Source organism: Grammomys surdaster, unplaced genomic scaffold (assembly GCF_004785775.1).
Source record: "Grammomys surdaster isolate TR1022 unplaced genomic scaffold, NIH_TR_1.0 129, whole genome shotgun sequence".
In the NCBI taxonomy this organism is placed as follows: Eukaryota; Metazoa; Chordata; class Mammalia; order Rodentia; family Muridae; genus Grammomys; species Grammomys surdaster.
Window position 1 is genome coordinate 17,417,256 of NW_021604587.1, and position 13,275 is coordinate 17,430,530.

General features: G+C 46.5%; 1 protein-coding gene across 1 annotated transcript in view; it reads left to right on the forward strand.

The window, feature by feature from the left end:
* CUNH20orf194 (chromosome unknown C20orf194 homolog) overlaps positions 1-7,674 on the forward strand; it is a 131,173-nt gene extending 123,499 nt beyond the window's left edge. Inside the window, exons 32-37 of the mRNA XM_028755558.1 lie at positions 277-383; positions 661-735; positions 1,250-1,452; positions 3,248-3,313; positions 4,106-4,199; positions 4,718-7,674. Coding sequence (XP_028611391.1) covers positions 277-383; positions 661-735; positions 1,250-1,452; positions 3,248-3,313; positions 4,106-4,199; positions 4,718-4,830 — 658 coding nt within the window. The 3' untranslated portion in view covers positions 4,831-7,674. The remainder of the gene's footprint in view (positions 1-276; positions 384-660; positions 736-1,249; positions 1,453-3,247; positions 3,314-4,105; positions 4,200-4,717) is intronic.
* Positions 7,675-13,275: the final 5,601 nt, after the last annotated feature.

Below are 13,275 nucleotides of genomic sequence, written 5' to 3' on the forward strand. Positions count from 1 at the left end.
AAAGAAAGAAAGAAAGAAAGAAAGAAAGAAAGAAAGAAAGGAAGGCAGGCATATTATAAGCAAAATAGTATGTTAGTGAGAGTGGCTCAGCCCTTACAGAACAGGTGGCCCATTGTTCATTCAAAGGTAGCGTACAGAACACTAAAACCCCAGCCACTGAGCAGATGAGATGGGAGTGAATGGGACTACAATTTATTGTGTATATACATGAATCTGACAATAAATTAAAAATGAATTAAAAAATACTTGACTTCACATATTTGAAAATATTTTAAGGTATGAAGGAAAATTTGATGCTGGATCCGTCTTTCCACTAATGGTTCAGATCTGTGTGTGGTTTGACCGTCCCCTGGAGAAAACCCGCTTTGTGACCAAGTGTAAAGGTGAGCTGTGACATGTTTCACCCCAGATGCAGGAGTTGTCCCTTCCCCATGACCTCATTTCAATCCGTATCCTTGATGTTTTCTCAAAAGCAGGTTGGGGCTTTGGTAAGCTTGGAGCCCAATCATGTATGGCCACACTTTGATGACTCCGTGGGCATAGTGGCAGAGGCCCTGGATGGGAGGGATGGAGATGGCAGCTCTGACCTTTCCAGCCATATTGGCCTAAGCTTGACCTCTGCTTCCAGGTAGCTGACACCGTGTCCTTTTCCTCCTCCAGCAATTCAGTCTTCCATCAAGCCCAGTCCCTTCTCTGGAAACATCTACCACATTCTTGGCAAAGTGAAGTTTTCAGGTAAATGGGGTGAATCCTGGTAGCGTGGATACTCACGGTTCATGGTGTGAGCTCATGGTGTCTTTTGTCTTCTGGTGTTGCTCTGCTCCAGGGACTCCTCTTCAGGTCCTGTCTTCCCACAGTGAAGAATCTGCCCTCTCCTCTACAATTCCTTTACTCACATCTCCAGCTCCCACATTCCGAAGGACTGCACCCTAACCATTGAGCCACCATGGCCTCCTAGCCCTCCTTCCAGCCCTGAGGAGAGGCTGCCACTTCCCTGAGTGTCACTGTCTATGCAGATACCATGGGGAATGGTCCAGCTTCTCCTCTTGCCTAACTGGCCTTTTCTTCTCTTATGTTCCTCTGCCCAGTTAACAGTGTGTGTCTGATCACCCACATCAACCAAGCCATAAACTTCTACCCCATGCTTTCCATCATGTCAGTTCTTAGGAATCTGTCAACCTGCCAACACTATTCTGGTGTAGCATTCTTTGGGTATTTTGTCTCAGGGACAAATGTGTTCTCTGTGCAGATTCTGAAAAGACCATGGAGGTCTGCCACAACACTTTAACCAACACCCTGACCATTGTGCCAGTTTTGGAGGGACCCACGCCACCCCCCAACTCAAGAAGCACCCCTCAAGGCAATGGGCAGCCAGAATGCTACCTTGTGTTCATTGGCTGCTCCCTGAAGGAGGACAACCTCAAAGACTGGCTTCGGCAGTCAGCTAAACAGGTGACTTGCAAAATCTACACAGCTTAGCCTGGATATGACCAGCATACCCTACAGAGCCTAGCACTCTGACACGCCTAGTCTATACCTCAAGACTCAGCCAACACTCTTAGGGACATTTTGGGATTCGGAAGAAGCCTTTGGGGTCAAACTCCAGACAGACACTGCAATATTGTATGGGGGGGAGGCTTTTGTTTTGTTTTGTTTTTCTGGACAGGATCTCCCTCTGCCGTGGCTCTCTTGGAATTCACTCTGTAGAACAGGCTGGCCTCGAACTCAGAGATCCACACCTGCCTCTGCATCCCTAGCTCTAGGTTCAAAAGGATGCACCACCACACCCAGCTTGGGATTTTGTTGTTTGTTTTGTTTTGCTTTGTTTCCAAGACAGAGTTTTTCCCTGCAGTCTTAGCTGTCCTGGAACTTGCTCTGTAGACCAGGCTGATCTCAAACTCAGAGTTCCTCCTGCCACTGGAGTGCTGAGATTAAAGATGGTAGTGTAGTTTATTTTATTTTATTTTATTTTATTTTATTTTATTTTATTTTATTTTATTTTATTTTATTTTATTTTATGTGTATGGGTGCTTTGCTTGCATATATGTCTGTACTACATGCATTCCTGGTGGAGGCCAGAAGAGGTCAGATCTCCTGGAACTGGAGATAATAGATAATTTTTGCACTGGAAATCAAATCCAGGTCCTCTGGAAGAGAAGCCAGTATTCTTAACCATCTCTCCAGCCCTAATACTTTATATTTTTTTACAGCTGGATTCTCTAGAAGCTGTGGGTGCTAAGCCTGCTAGCACAGAGAATAGTGGTGGTTTGGCTCATCCTGGAGCACCAGAAGTAGGGTTGCTGGGTCCCGGATCTTTTTGCATTGGTGATAGTCTTCTAGGAGCTGTAGCTGCCTCACGTGGAGAAGCTCTTCTGCCTTTGCTTCTGTTTAAGGAGGTGTTCTTAGAAGGTTGGGTGTGTGAGCTGCAGTGGTTAGACTGAATCTTTTTTTTTTTTTTTCTTTTTTTGGTTTTTCGAGACAGGGTTTCTCTGTATAGCCTTGGCTGTCCTGGAACTCACTCTGTAGACCAGGCTGGCCTCGAACTCAGAAATCCGCCTGTCTCTGCCTCCCAAGTGCTGGGATTAAAGGCGTGCGACACCACTGCCCGGCCAAGATTTATTTATTTTTTTATGTAGCAGCAGTACATTGTTGCTGTCTTTAGACATAACAGAAAAGGCATCAGATTTCATTACTGATGGTTGTGAGCCACCATGTGGTTGCTGGGAATTGAACTCAGGACCTTTAGAAGAGCAGTCAGTGCTCTTAACCACCATCTCTCCAGCCAGTTAGACTGAATCTTACTATGTAGACTAGACTGCCTTCAAATTTTTAGTCCTCCTGTTTCAACTTCCCAAGTGTAGGGGATTGCAGGTATGTGTCACCACTCCCTGTTTTGGAGAAGGTCTTAAATGTTATAAAATAGACTGTGGAACTTCAGGGTGCTTTTGTGCTTATCTGTCATTGTTGTGGGTTGTGTATGAGAATCTGCCAAGAGGCAGGGTTGTGCCCATTTGTAAAGCACTGGGCTCAGCTACCATTTGGTCCTGGCTATCTTCCAGGACTCTGTGGGATATAGTTTCCTCAGAAATAGAAAAGCAAAATAGCATGTCCATGAAAGCCAGTTCATATGCCCTTCCCTCTTCTGGGATCTTTGATATGTAACTGGCCCCAAACTCTTTGGAGTCTTCAGCTACCCTTGTGCTCCATCAACTCTGTTGAAATGTCTGTTTTCTCTACGTCTGCATAGAGGCCTCAGAGGAAAGCTCTGAAAACCAGGGGCATGCTGACCCAACAAGAGATCAAGAACATCCATGTGAGTGCCCTGCCCTAGCTTCCCGTCCATGGCTTGTACTAGACTTGCTCTGCTGTCTTAGGTTTCCAGAGTAAGGGTCTATTGTAGGATGTCGTGGCAGTCTTGCTTCTCTCAAAGGCAAGTGGGGGTGGGGTGGGGGGCTGGTCAAGCAGCCTAACCTTGTAGCTTCAGTAAGTGGAGTGTCTGCTGAGACCTGTAGATGAAGTGGAAAAGATCTGGTACCTGAAAGAGGACTGGATACTGGGAGGCCTGGCCTGCCCAGGAAGTGTTACAAGATCTCTGCTTAAGCTGAACCACACAAAAGTGGGCTGCGGCCCAGAGATAGAGCTGTTCATAGGAAGGTTATGGGATCCTAAAGCCAAGATGAGCTTTGCTGGGTGAACCTTCCTAATGGCAGACAGACTCCTAAGCCCCCTTTCCAAGTCCATGCTCTTGGAGGCCTGTTCTCAAGGGTCTTGGAGACAAAAGACCAAAAGCCACAGCCCGAGCCCCATCATGGGCTGTCACTAGTCCCAGTGTCTGTGCAGCATGTTTGGTGCCTGAAGAAGCCAGAAAAGGTTCAGACCCCTGAAACTGGATCCTCTGAAAGAACAGCTGGTCCTCATAACTACAGTTAGCTAGCCTGGAGCTCACTGTACAGAGCAGGCTAGAGATCCAAGTACCTCTACCTGCAGGGTGCTGGGACTAAAGGTGTGGGCCACCGTGAACAGCACTATTTATTTGTTATGAATAAAAGAATGAAAGAAATGGTAAAAAGTTGTCAGATAATGCAACAAGATTCTTTTCCAACAGGTGAAACGCCACTTGGACCCCTTACCTGCAGGCTACTTTTACAATGGCACCCAGTTTGTTAACTTCTTTGGGGACAAGACCGATTTTCACCCACGTATCCTTGGAAACAGTTTGGTCATAGTGTGAAGATCTGGGAGATACAAGTGTCTCCTGTAAAACAGGGGCCTGCTAGGACTAGCCCAGCTATGCCCTAGGAGCAGGCAGGGTCTGCAGTCCTGGGGGGCTCACAGGAACAAACCTCACAAACACAAAGTCCATGTTGGGGTTAAATCTGCCCATTATTGAGCAGTTGTAATGTTTACTTTGTGCAGTGTGGGTTGTAGGCAGCATGGGTAACAGGATCATGAGGAACAAATCGCAGATGGCCTGTTACAGCAGTCCATGTGTGAGGAGATGGACAGGGTGAAATGCAGGGCTACGAGCTTCAGTGTGCTAATAAAACCCAAGGGCTTGGTTGTAGGACTTCACGATACCTGCTACCCTCATTGTAGCTATGATGCTTTGTGACAGATACTTTGGTTTCCTACACCTCACCTGCCCATAGGATCCCCTGGGATCAGCTGTTCTTCTTGTCCTCCAGATTTACACCTCACCTCCTTAACCAGGTGCCAGTCATGGACCAGTTCATGAATGACTATGTGGAAGAGGCCAATCGGGAGATTGAGAGGTACAACCGCGAGCTGGACCAGCAGGAGTACCGGGACCTCTTTGAGCAGAAGCCCTAAAGAAAGCTGGGCCTGTGCCCACCAGAGATGAATGAGTGAATGGGTGTCCAGCTTTCCTGGAGGCCCCTCCTGAAGGGGCTGTCTCTGTCCTCCCTGGCCTGTGCCTGCCAGTGTAGTACATGTTGTCTTTATTCTCTATTCTCTGTGCACCCTGAGAGGCATTGTGTGGACCACTGAGTGAGGGTGGGCACAGGATGAGCAGCTAGCACTGCCCTGTATACCCAGCAGCTCTGGGTGTCTGGTAAAAAACTCCATTGGACTGATGGGCACCATGTAAGGATGAGGAGAGAGAAGCCTTTGGCTTGCACAGTGTGGCTGCTGGGGTTTAGAAGGGCCCCGGTTGTCTAAGTAGTGGCCAGGCAGAGATCCACAATGCCTTCTAGATGACAGCACTCCTGTGGGATGAATGGAAGTAAGATATGATGCTTTCTAGAAATGCAAGGCTCCTTCGCTAATAGCAGCACCTCGTAGAGTTGGTCCTTGAATTCCTCTGTGGCATCACTTGGTTCTCTAATTCAGGGAGAAGAGCAGGCCGGCTACCCAAGCCCTGGCATGCCTCATCTCCCAGTTAATGTGGATATCCTGTAACTAGCTCGTCTCGGGCCCAGGGTCTAACCATTTGAGGGCTGTTGGTCTCTAGCACCCAGCCTCCCCACTCCCTGCCATGGAAGACAATTTGTTTCAGAAAACCTCCCAAAACTGCCCCTGGCCCTGGATTTGTATACTTGGTTCCCGAGGACCAGGAATTTGAAAAATTCTGATACCCAAATTAGAGTTCCCTCCAGTGGTTTTGATTTAGGTTGGACCATACAGCAAAGGTAAACCAGCTTGCATTCCCAAGACTGGCCTTCCTAGTTAGTGTGAGGAATGAGGTCACTAAGGTGATGTCTGCTAGGACCGAGTGCCGCTGCTGCTCGACTGTGAACATTTTCTGAGTTTCATGTACTTTTCGCATGCCTTAGGAAGAAGCACATAGTAAAACCAGCATAGTGTTCTGTAATGTAGAGAGGTTTCTGAGACAGGGCCCTGGCACAGAGGAGAGGTAAGATGGAACATATGGGTCCGTGTGCCTGGTAACACAGCGCTCTTTGGGCATATAGCAAAGTAATAATCAAGGACTTGTCAATAAAATATACTTGTGTTAGGGGAAAAAAAAAACATTGGAAGCTGAATGAACCAAATTACAAGTCCCATTGGGTAAGAAATCTTGCATTAAGAAAAGCTTGTGAAACCATATGCTCCAATCCCAGCTCCGACATACAGTGGTGCCGAGGCCCTCCTGTTGAGCTCTAGTCTGGGAGTCCCTGACTTCTGGCTGGGGATCAATAGCATAGATCTTAAGTGCAATTGATTAATAAGCAATGAGTTATTATAGCTCCCTTTATCTTCACCAAGCTCTTTTTAAAAACTAAACTTTGAGCTAGCAGCCTTAGAAAAGGGAAAGGGGGACCACAAGCTATCTTGCTTCCTTTGGGGGTGGGGGGAAAACCACAGGCCAGTTCATTTCCTGCAGAGTTACTGTGAAGTTTTCAGTGAAAGCTCTGGATTAAGAGCTCTGGCTGCTTTGGCCTGGCAGTCTGGCTGCTGCACAAAACAGAGTTTTTAAAGAGGGGTTGGGGCTGTGCTACGTGGTGAGCTTGGTTTCTGACCCTTGTCCATAGACATGTGCTTTCACCAACCTGCCCCCACTGTCCCCATTCCTCTTGTTAGAGGGAAAACTGATTACCTCAACTTGAATATGAAACTGTGGTTGAAGAAAAGGCAGAACGGACGTTCAGCAGTTTCTAAGCCAAGAGGGCGGGCTAGCTGACGCTCCATAGGTGCTCTCCAGCCTGCTCAGAAGTCTGGGTGGCAGCAACCACACACTGAGTTCTGAGGACCAGGAGGGGGATCTGCTTGTTCCTGTGCTGATCCCTGCGACCTGCAGGTCCCTTGACTTTGATGTGAGGTTTAGCATCCACTTGATTCCTCTTGGTCAGAGTGTGGTCTGAGGCTATCTCAGAGGGAAAGCCATGATAAAATCTTAGCCTCTAATCTTAGAAGTGGATATCAGGGACCCAGCAAGGATTTTAGGGATCAGCTCCCAGGACAGGCAGAAGCCCTCCCTCCTAGGACTCCCATGCTTTCTACCAGTTTCCCTGTGAGCAGCTTCAGTTTTTATCACAGAATGAGTGTGATAGTGGTGCAGTCACTGAAGTTATGGGATGTTTTGTTTTCCTGCGGGATTCCCCTTATTGACTGGAGGGAGAAAAGAAAGCAAATATTGGAGGCAAGTTAGCCCCACCAAGGCCTCAAGGTCTCTGACCTGAGGCCTAGACACTAGCCCTTCAGGCTGTGATCAATAAAAATGTCCCTCCTAAATCCTGTTAGGATTTTGGAGAATTTTTGCACAGTAATAAGCTCTAGCTTCTCAAAAGGGAAAGTTAAATTCAAAGACTGTAAACTGTTAAGTATTCCAGCCATGCTGTGGACTAGCTGGATAGCTGTACCTCAAAAAATAGGTGGGAGGTGGCTTCTCATGTCCCACGCCGTCAGATACTAATGAAGAGCTCACTTACGTGCCAAAATTCACTTTTATACTAGTTTTTCAATGCTTTAATATTTGTAACTTAAATTTTAAAATTCATATTTACAAACACTACTATAACTTCAGTGGAACTGAATTGTGTGATTGAAACTTTTTGCTTATAGTATTTATTACACTACTTAATTCAGTAAATATAAAAGTAGCTTTCAATTTATTTTTATATTATTTTACATGTTTTTATCTGCAGTTGTGTCTGTGACTTTCACTTGGAGATTAAGATGTAATGCTAAGGACCAATAAACTGTCATTCAACAAGCTGCCTCTGTCTCTGCCTGTCCCCCAGTGTCCCTGGTGTGGTTTTGGAGGGTGAAACCCTAGGTACTGGAGACTTTCTCAGTTTGGCTTTGATGTTCCTGGCTAGGACTGCTAAGTGAGGAGCACTTGAGGCTCACACTGGAGCCCCCAGCACACCTCACACTGGAACCCCCAGCACACCTCACACTGGAGCCCCCAGCACACCTCACACTGAAGCCCCCAGCACACCCTCAGAGGGTAAAATCACATCACACAGTCACCTGCCCTGGCTTAGATACTTGAGGAGCCCCTGGAGCTGGAGACAAGGCACACAAAACTGACTGTCCCAAAGAAAAGCTACACACACACACTTCTCTTCCAAGGCTCAGGGTGGGCTCACACCCCCCACTCCCTCCACCTGTTTTTTTTTTTTCCTTTTGTTTGTTTGGTGGTTGTTGTTGTTTTACTAGGATGTCATGTAGTCCAGGCTGGCCTTAAATTTGCTATGTAACTGGGCTAGAGAGATGGCTCAGCAGTTAAGAGCACTGACTGTTCTTCCAGAAGTCCTGAGTTCAATTCCTAGCAACCACATGCTGGCTCACAACCATTTAGAATGGGATCCAATGCCCTCTTCTAGTATATCTGAAGATAGTAACAATGTACTTACATAAAACAATAAATAAATCTTTTTTAAAATGTTTGCTATGTAACAGAGGCTGCCCAAGAACTGATCTGTTCTCCTAAGGAGAAGGTTAATAGGTACGAGCCCTCATGCTTACTCTCCTGCTCTGACGGGCTGGCAAGGCTCCCAGTGGAACAATGCTTTCATGGGTTGGTCAACTCTTTGTACAAGCTCTATGGGTTTTCCCCCTCAGTGTCACTTTATAAGTGTGGGCAACTAAGTCACCATCAGGTAGGGTAATTGGCACAGTGCTAGGACACTGGCAGGCCATTACATCTGGAAGAGCATCTGAGTGGGGTCGTGGAAGCACAGACACAGAAGCCTCCAAAGTTGGCCCAAGTATTTACAGCACCAAAGAAGGAAAACAAACATACAAATGGACGAGCGAGAGGCTTGCACCACATGGCTCCCCGTTCACCCCTCATCCCCAACCCCAAGGCTGAGAGCAGGGAAGGGGATGATCCTGGAGCTTCAGCTCTCCAGGCATCCTGCCTGGTCCATAGAGCTCCTACTTCCTGTCATTCCTACAGGGACCTGAGGCAAAGGGAAGCACCCTACGGGCAGTTTTGGGAGTTGGCCCAAAGAAGAGGGGCCTCCTAAAGGGCAGGCCTAAAGCAGCTCGGAGGGTTTGGGAGTCGAGATGCCACGCTACGTGGACTGGTTTGATAGATATGGAAAGGAGTGACAACAGTAATCCTGTGCCCCCAGCAAGCCATCTTGTACCACAAGCCCAAGTTCCTGTGCTTGTCTTTTCAGGAAACCCCAGGATCTGGAGGCAGACTTGGCAAGAATTCCCAGGAAGATTGTGTGGGGAACCGCGATGTCAGGGCCTTGCTTCCTAGCCCATCATTGCCTAGCTCCAGTAAGCCCCTGCATGGCTTTCTGTCAGCCAGATTCCTGATTGAGTTCCATAATTAGTGCTTTCTGGTGACTTTTCTAGTACGCCTTATATGAAGGGTGGGGTTGTTTGTTTTTTTCATTGTTAGTGATTGTAATGATTTTTGACATAGGAAAGAAAACTTTAAAAACATTCCAAAGCCAGGCATGGTGGCACATACCTACAATCCAAGTAATTTGGTAGGAGGATCAGGAATTTTAAGGTTAACCTTGGCTATATAATTTGAGACCAGTCTGGGCTACACGAGCGTTTGTCTTTAAAATAGTATGACAAGGTAGTTACTGCACAAAATGTGTGTGAGCTTTGTTTTTTGTTTTTCAAGCAAGAGAACAAAGTTGAGTGAGTAGGAGGATAAAGGAATATCTGGAAAGAGTTGGGGAATGGGAAAGAATATAATCAAAATATATTCACAGAAATTCACAGAAAATAAAGTTTGGGATTTATTTATTTATTTATTTATTTTTAATCTATTGACTGGAGAAATTGCTTAGTTTCAGGACCTCAGTTTGCTCCCCAGAACTCAATTTAAAAAAAAAAAAATTAGCCAAGTGATGGTAGCGCTTGCCTTTTTTCCCAGCACCAACGAGGCAGAGGCAGGCAGATTTCTGTGAGTTCGAGGCCAGCCTGGTTTTATAGAGCTAGTTCCAGGACAGCTAGGGCTACACAGAGAAACCTTGTCTTCAGAAACAAAAACTAAAAAACGAACAAAAACTCTGGGACTGAAGAGATAGCTTTTCAGCCACCTGGCATACTAGGGAGAGATGACTCAGTGGTTTAGAGCACCGGCTCCTCTTCCAGAGAACCTGGGTTTTATTCCCACTACCCACAAAGTAGTTCACAGCCATCTATACCTCCAGTTCCAGGAAATCCATCCAACACCTCCTTTTGGCCTCCACACGCACCAGCCACACAAGAGATGCACAGATACAGATGAAGGCAAAACACTCAAATACATAAAAAGTAAAAATTAAATCTGGGTATAATAGCACGTTTATAATAGCAGCACTTGGAGGTGGAACCAGGTAAGTCCTCCAAGGCTCGATGACCAGCCAGCCTAGCCAACTTGGCAAGTTCCAGTGATAAGAGACTGTGGGAGGGGGTAGGCTCCGGGGTGGGGGGGGGAGGTGATTAACAGTGAGGAACTTGACAGAGGAAGGTTGTCCTCTGGTCTGCACACTCATGCATGTACATAAGCACAGGAACATACACACACCAGAATAATTCTCAGGTTTGGGATGCATCTTAGTAGGTAGAATACTAGCCCAGCATGCAAGAAGCCCTGGGTCCCATCCTCAGTGCATAAACTGGGCACAGTGGCACACACTTGTAATCCTAGCACTGGGTGGCAGTAGAGGCTGGCAGACCAGGATTTCAAGGTTTTTCTAACAGCACAGATTGGTTTTAAACCAATCTGGGTTATGGTGCTCACAAGCATCCATAACTCCAGTTCCAAGGGACCCAACTCTCTTCTCTGACACCAGTCACCAACATGGTGGCAAACACTCCATACACAGCAAATATAAAAGTTATTATTAGTGTACATTAAAATTAGCCAGACATGGTGGCACAAGCCTTTCATTCCAGCACTTGGGAGGCACGAATAAAAGTTTGAGGCCAGTCTCAGGTAGATAGCAAGTTCTATCTAGCCTGCCAGAGCTATACAGACCCTGTGTCACTCAAAATAATTTCCCCCACACACACACTGACAAAAGGCTGTGTAGTTCCTCTGTGCACCAGTGTACTAGGAAAGTCTATTGGACAATCTTCTTTTTCCCTTTAAAATATACTTACTTATCTGGGGGTATCCAGGGCTGCTGCTCCGGGTTGGTGGTGGTAAAAAGTAGACCAAAGAGCCATTTTGAAAGAACAGTTAATGACAAGACAAGACAATGACTGTCCAGATAAAGCCAAGGGGATGACTTGGAGGTAAAAGTGGAAAAAGCCAAAATGGAAAAAAACCCAGTGTTCTGAAACAATGCCAAAAATGTCTCATTCTACAAAACTCTGAATAAAAATAAATGTGTTTATCAACAGATTATTCTTCTTTCCCCTCCAAGGCCTCTGAATTGGTAAATTGATCAGCTTAAAGCAAAAATGCATGAGGCTCAAATATTTTATTTCATATTAATGAGTATAAATCTGCAAAGCTGGAAAGAAACAAGGCGACAGTTTTGAGTGTGCACCTCCTTTACCTCACTGTGATAGCACTGCATCAGTAAAGAAACTGACGTTTCTCCTCTCATTTTGTATCTTGAGAAATTACATCTCTGAAATTTCATGCCTGGGTGAATGTTCAAATAATAGAAGCATAAGGACAACAGGAAGCAGGAAAGATGGATTGATAAGGAGAGCAGTTTCCGTCTGAGACTACATCTTCATGGAATTTTCTAGCTAAATAGACTCATTTCTGGGGACTGGGGACTCAGACGGGTCAGTTTGTAAGGTGCTTGCTGAGGACCTGGGTTCATCTGGGGCACCCACGAAGAAAACAGATGAAATCCAGTGTTGACTGGGAAGTGGAGGCAGGGAGATGCTGGCCAGCCTAGCTTAGGCTGGGTTTTTGGCAAACCCAGGTACCAATGAGAGACCTTTCTCTAAAGACAAAGTAGACAGTACCTGAGTTCAGCAGGAAGGTGGCCTGAGCTTGTCCATACAACTGCACATCTACCCACAAACCTCCATTTTGACATCTTTGTTTCTATTTATTTTAGTTTTTGTTGCATTGTTGTGGGTTTTGTGGTTTTGTTGTGTCTTGTTTTAAGGTTGGTTGGTTTTCTGAGACACAGTCCCGGCAAGAACATCCCCTAGATCAGGAAGTATAACTGTCTTGGAATTTAGTAGTAAACCAGGCTGGCCTTGAACCTTCAGAGATTTCCCTGTGTCTACCTCCCTAGTACTGTGATTAAAGGCCTATGCCAATATGCCTGGCCCACACTGTTTTTGAGACAGGGTCTCAGGTATTTCAGGAGGACGTCAGACTTTCTGTGTAGATAAAGATGACCTTGAACTTGTTAATCCTCCTGCCTCAGCCTCTGCCTGGGGTACAACTGGCAAGCCTGTACCTAAGAGGAAGAGGAAGAGGCTTGAAATACCACCGAGTATAACGTGTGGGCCAGAACTGTCTCAGTTTTGTTTAGACTCTTTCCTTAACAAGCCTTTTGGACATGAAAGCCCAGCACGAGACTGAACATGCATATAGGGAGACACTGATGGATGGGTGTTCAAAACAGCACCAGTTTATTACATATGTTTCATTATATACGTAATTATTACCCTTGAAGGTCAAACATATGGTCCTGCTGTCAGATGGTCACATCTAGCAGGGAGCCGGGACCAGACGCAGGGGGAAAGAATGAACTACAGTATCCCTGTTCAGGACCATGCAAGTCTGCCAAGGAAGGCAGGCATTTAACTTTAGGAGGTCAGAGGAGAATGAGAAGGCTTTGGGGCTGGAAGAGTGAAATGGGCTCATGTCAAAGCTCCCAAGGTTACAAGGTGGAGGGTCGGTGACAGTCCCTGCTGGTAGAGTACCATCCCCTGGAGCTGGAGGAACAGGATGATGCCAGGGACAGGCTGCAGCCAACTTGTAGAGCAGCTCCACGGGTCACAGATGTGATTCTCTTTGCTAAGTGGGAGGAAAGCCACCAGAAAGGGAAAGTGGCTTGTGGAATGGTGGAGGCTGTGCTGGTTAAACAGCCACATGGACACGCTGGAGGTGCAAACGGGCCAGGCCGATTCAAGCTCTGCTTTGATGTGGATGCTTCAGGTGACTTTCTGGTTTGAAGGCGCTGGGCGCCTGTCTCCGGACAACTCTATGGAGTTTATCTTTTCCCTTCCCCTTTATGTGGGTTCCAGGAATTGACCACAGGCCACCTAGGTTTGCATGGTAAATGCCTTTACCCACTGAGCCATCTTGAAGACCACGCCCCCTTTTTTTTTATTAAAGCTCTTTATTTTGGGAGGAGACACATGTCCCATGGGTCGTGTGGAAGGTGAAGGGTAGAGAACAGCTTGTGAGAGTAAGATTCCCTCCTTCCACTCTCC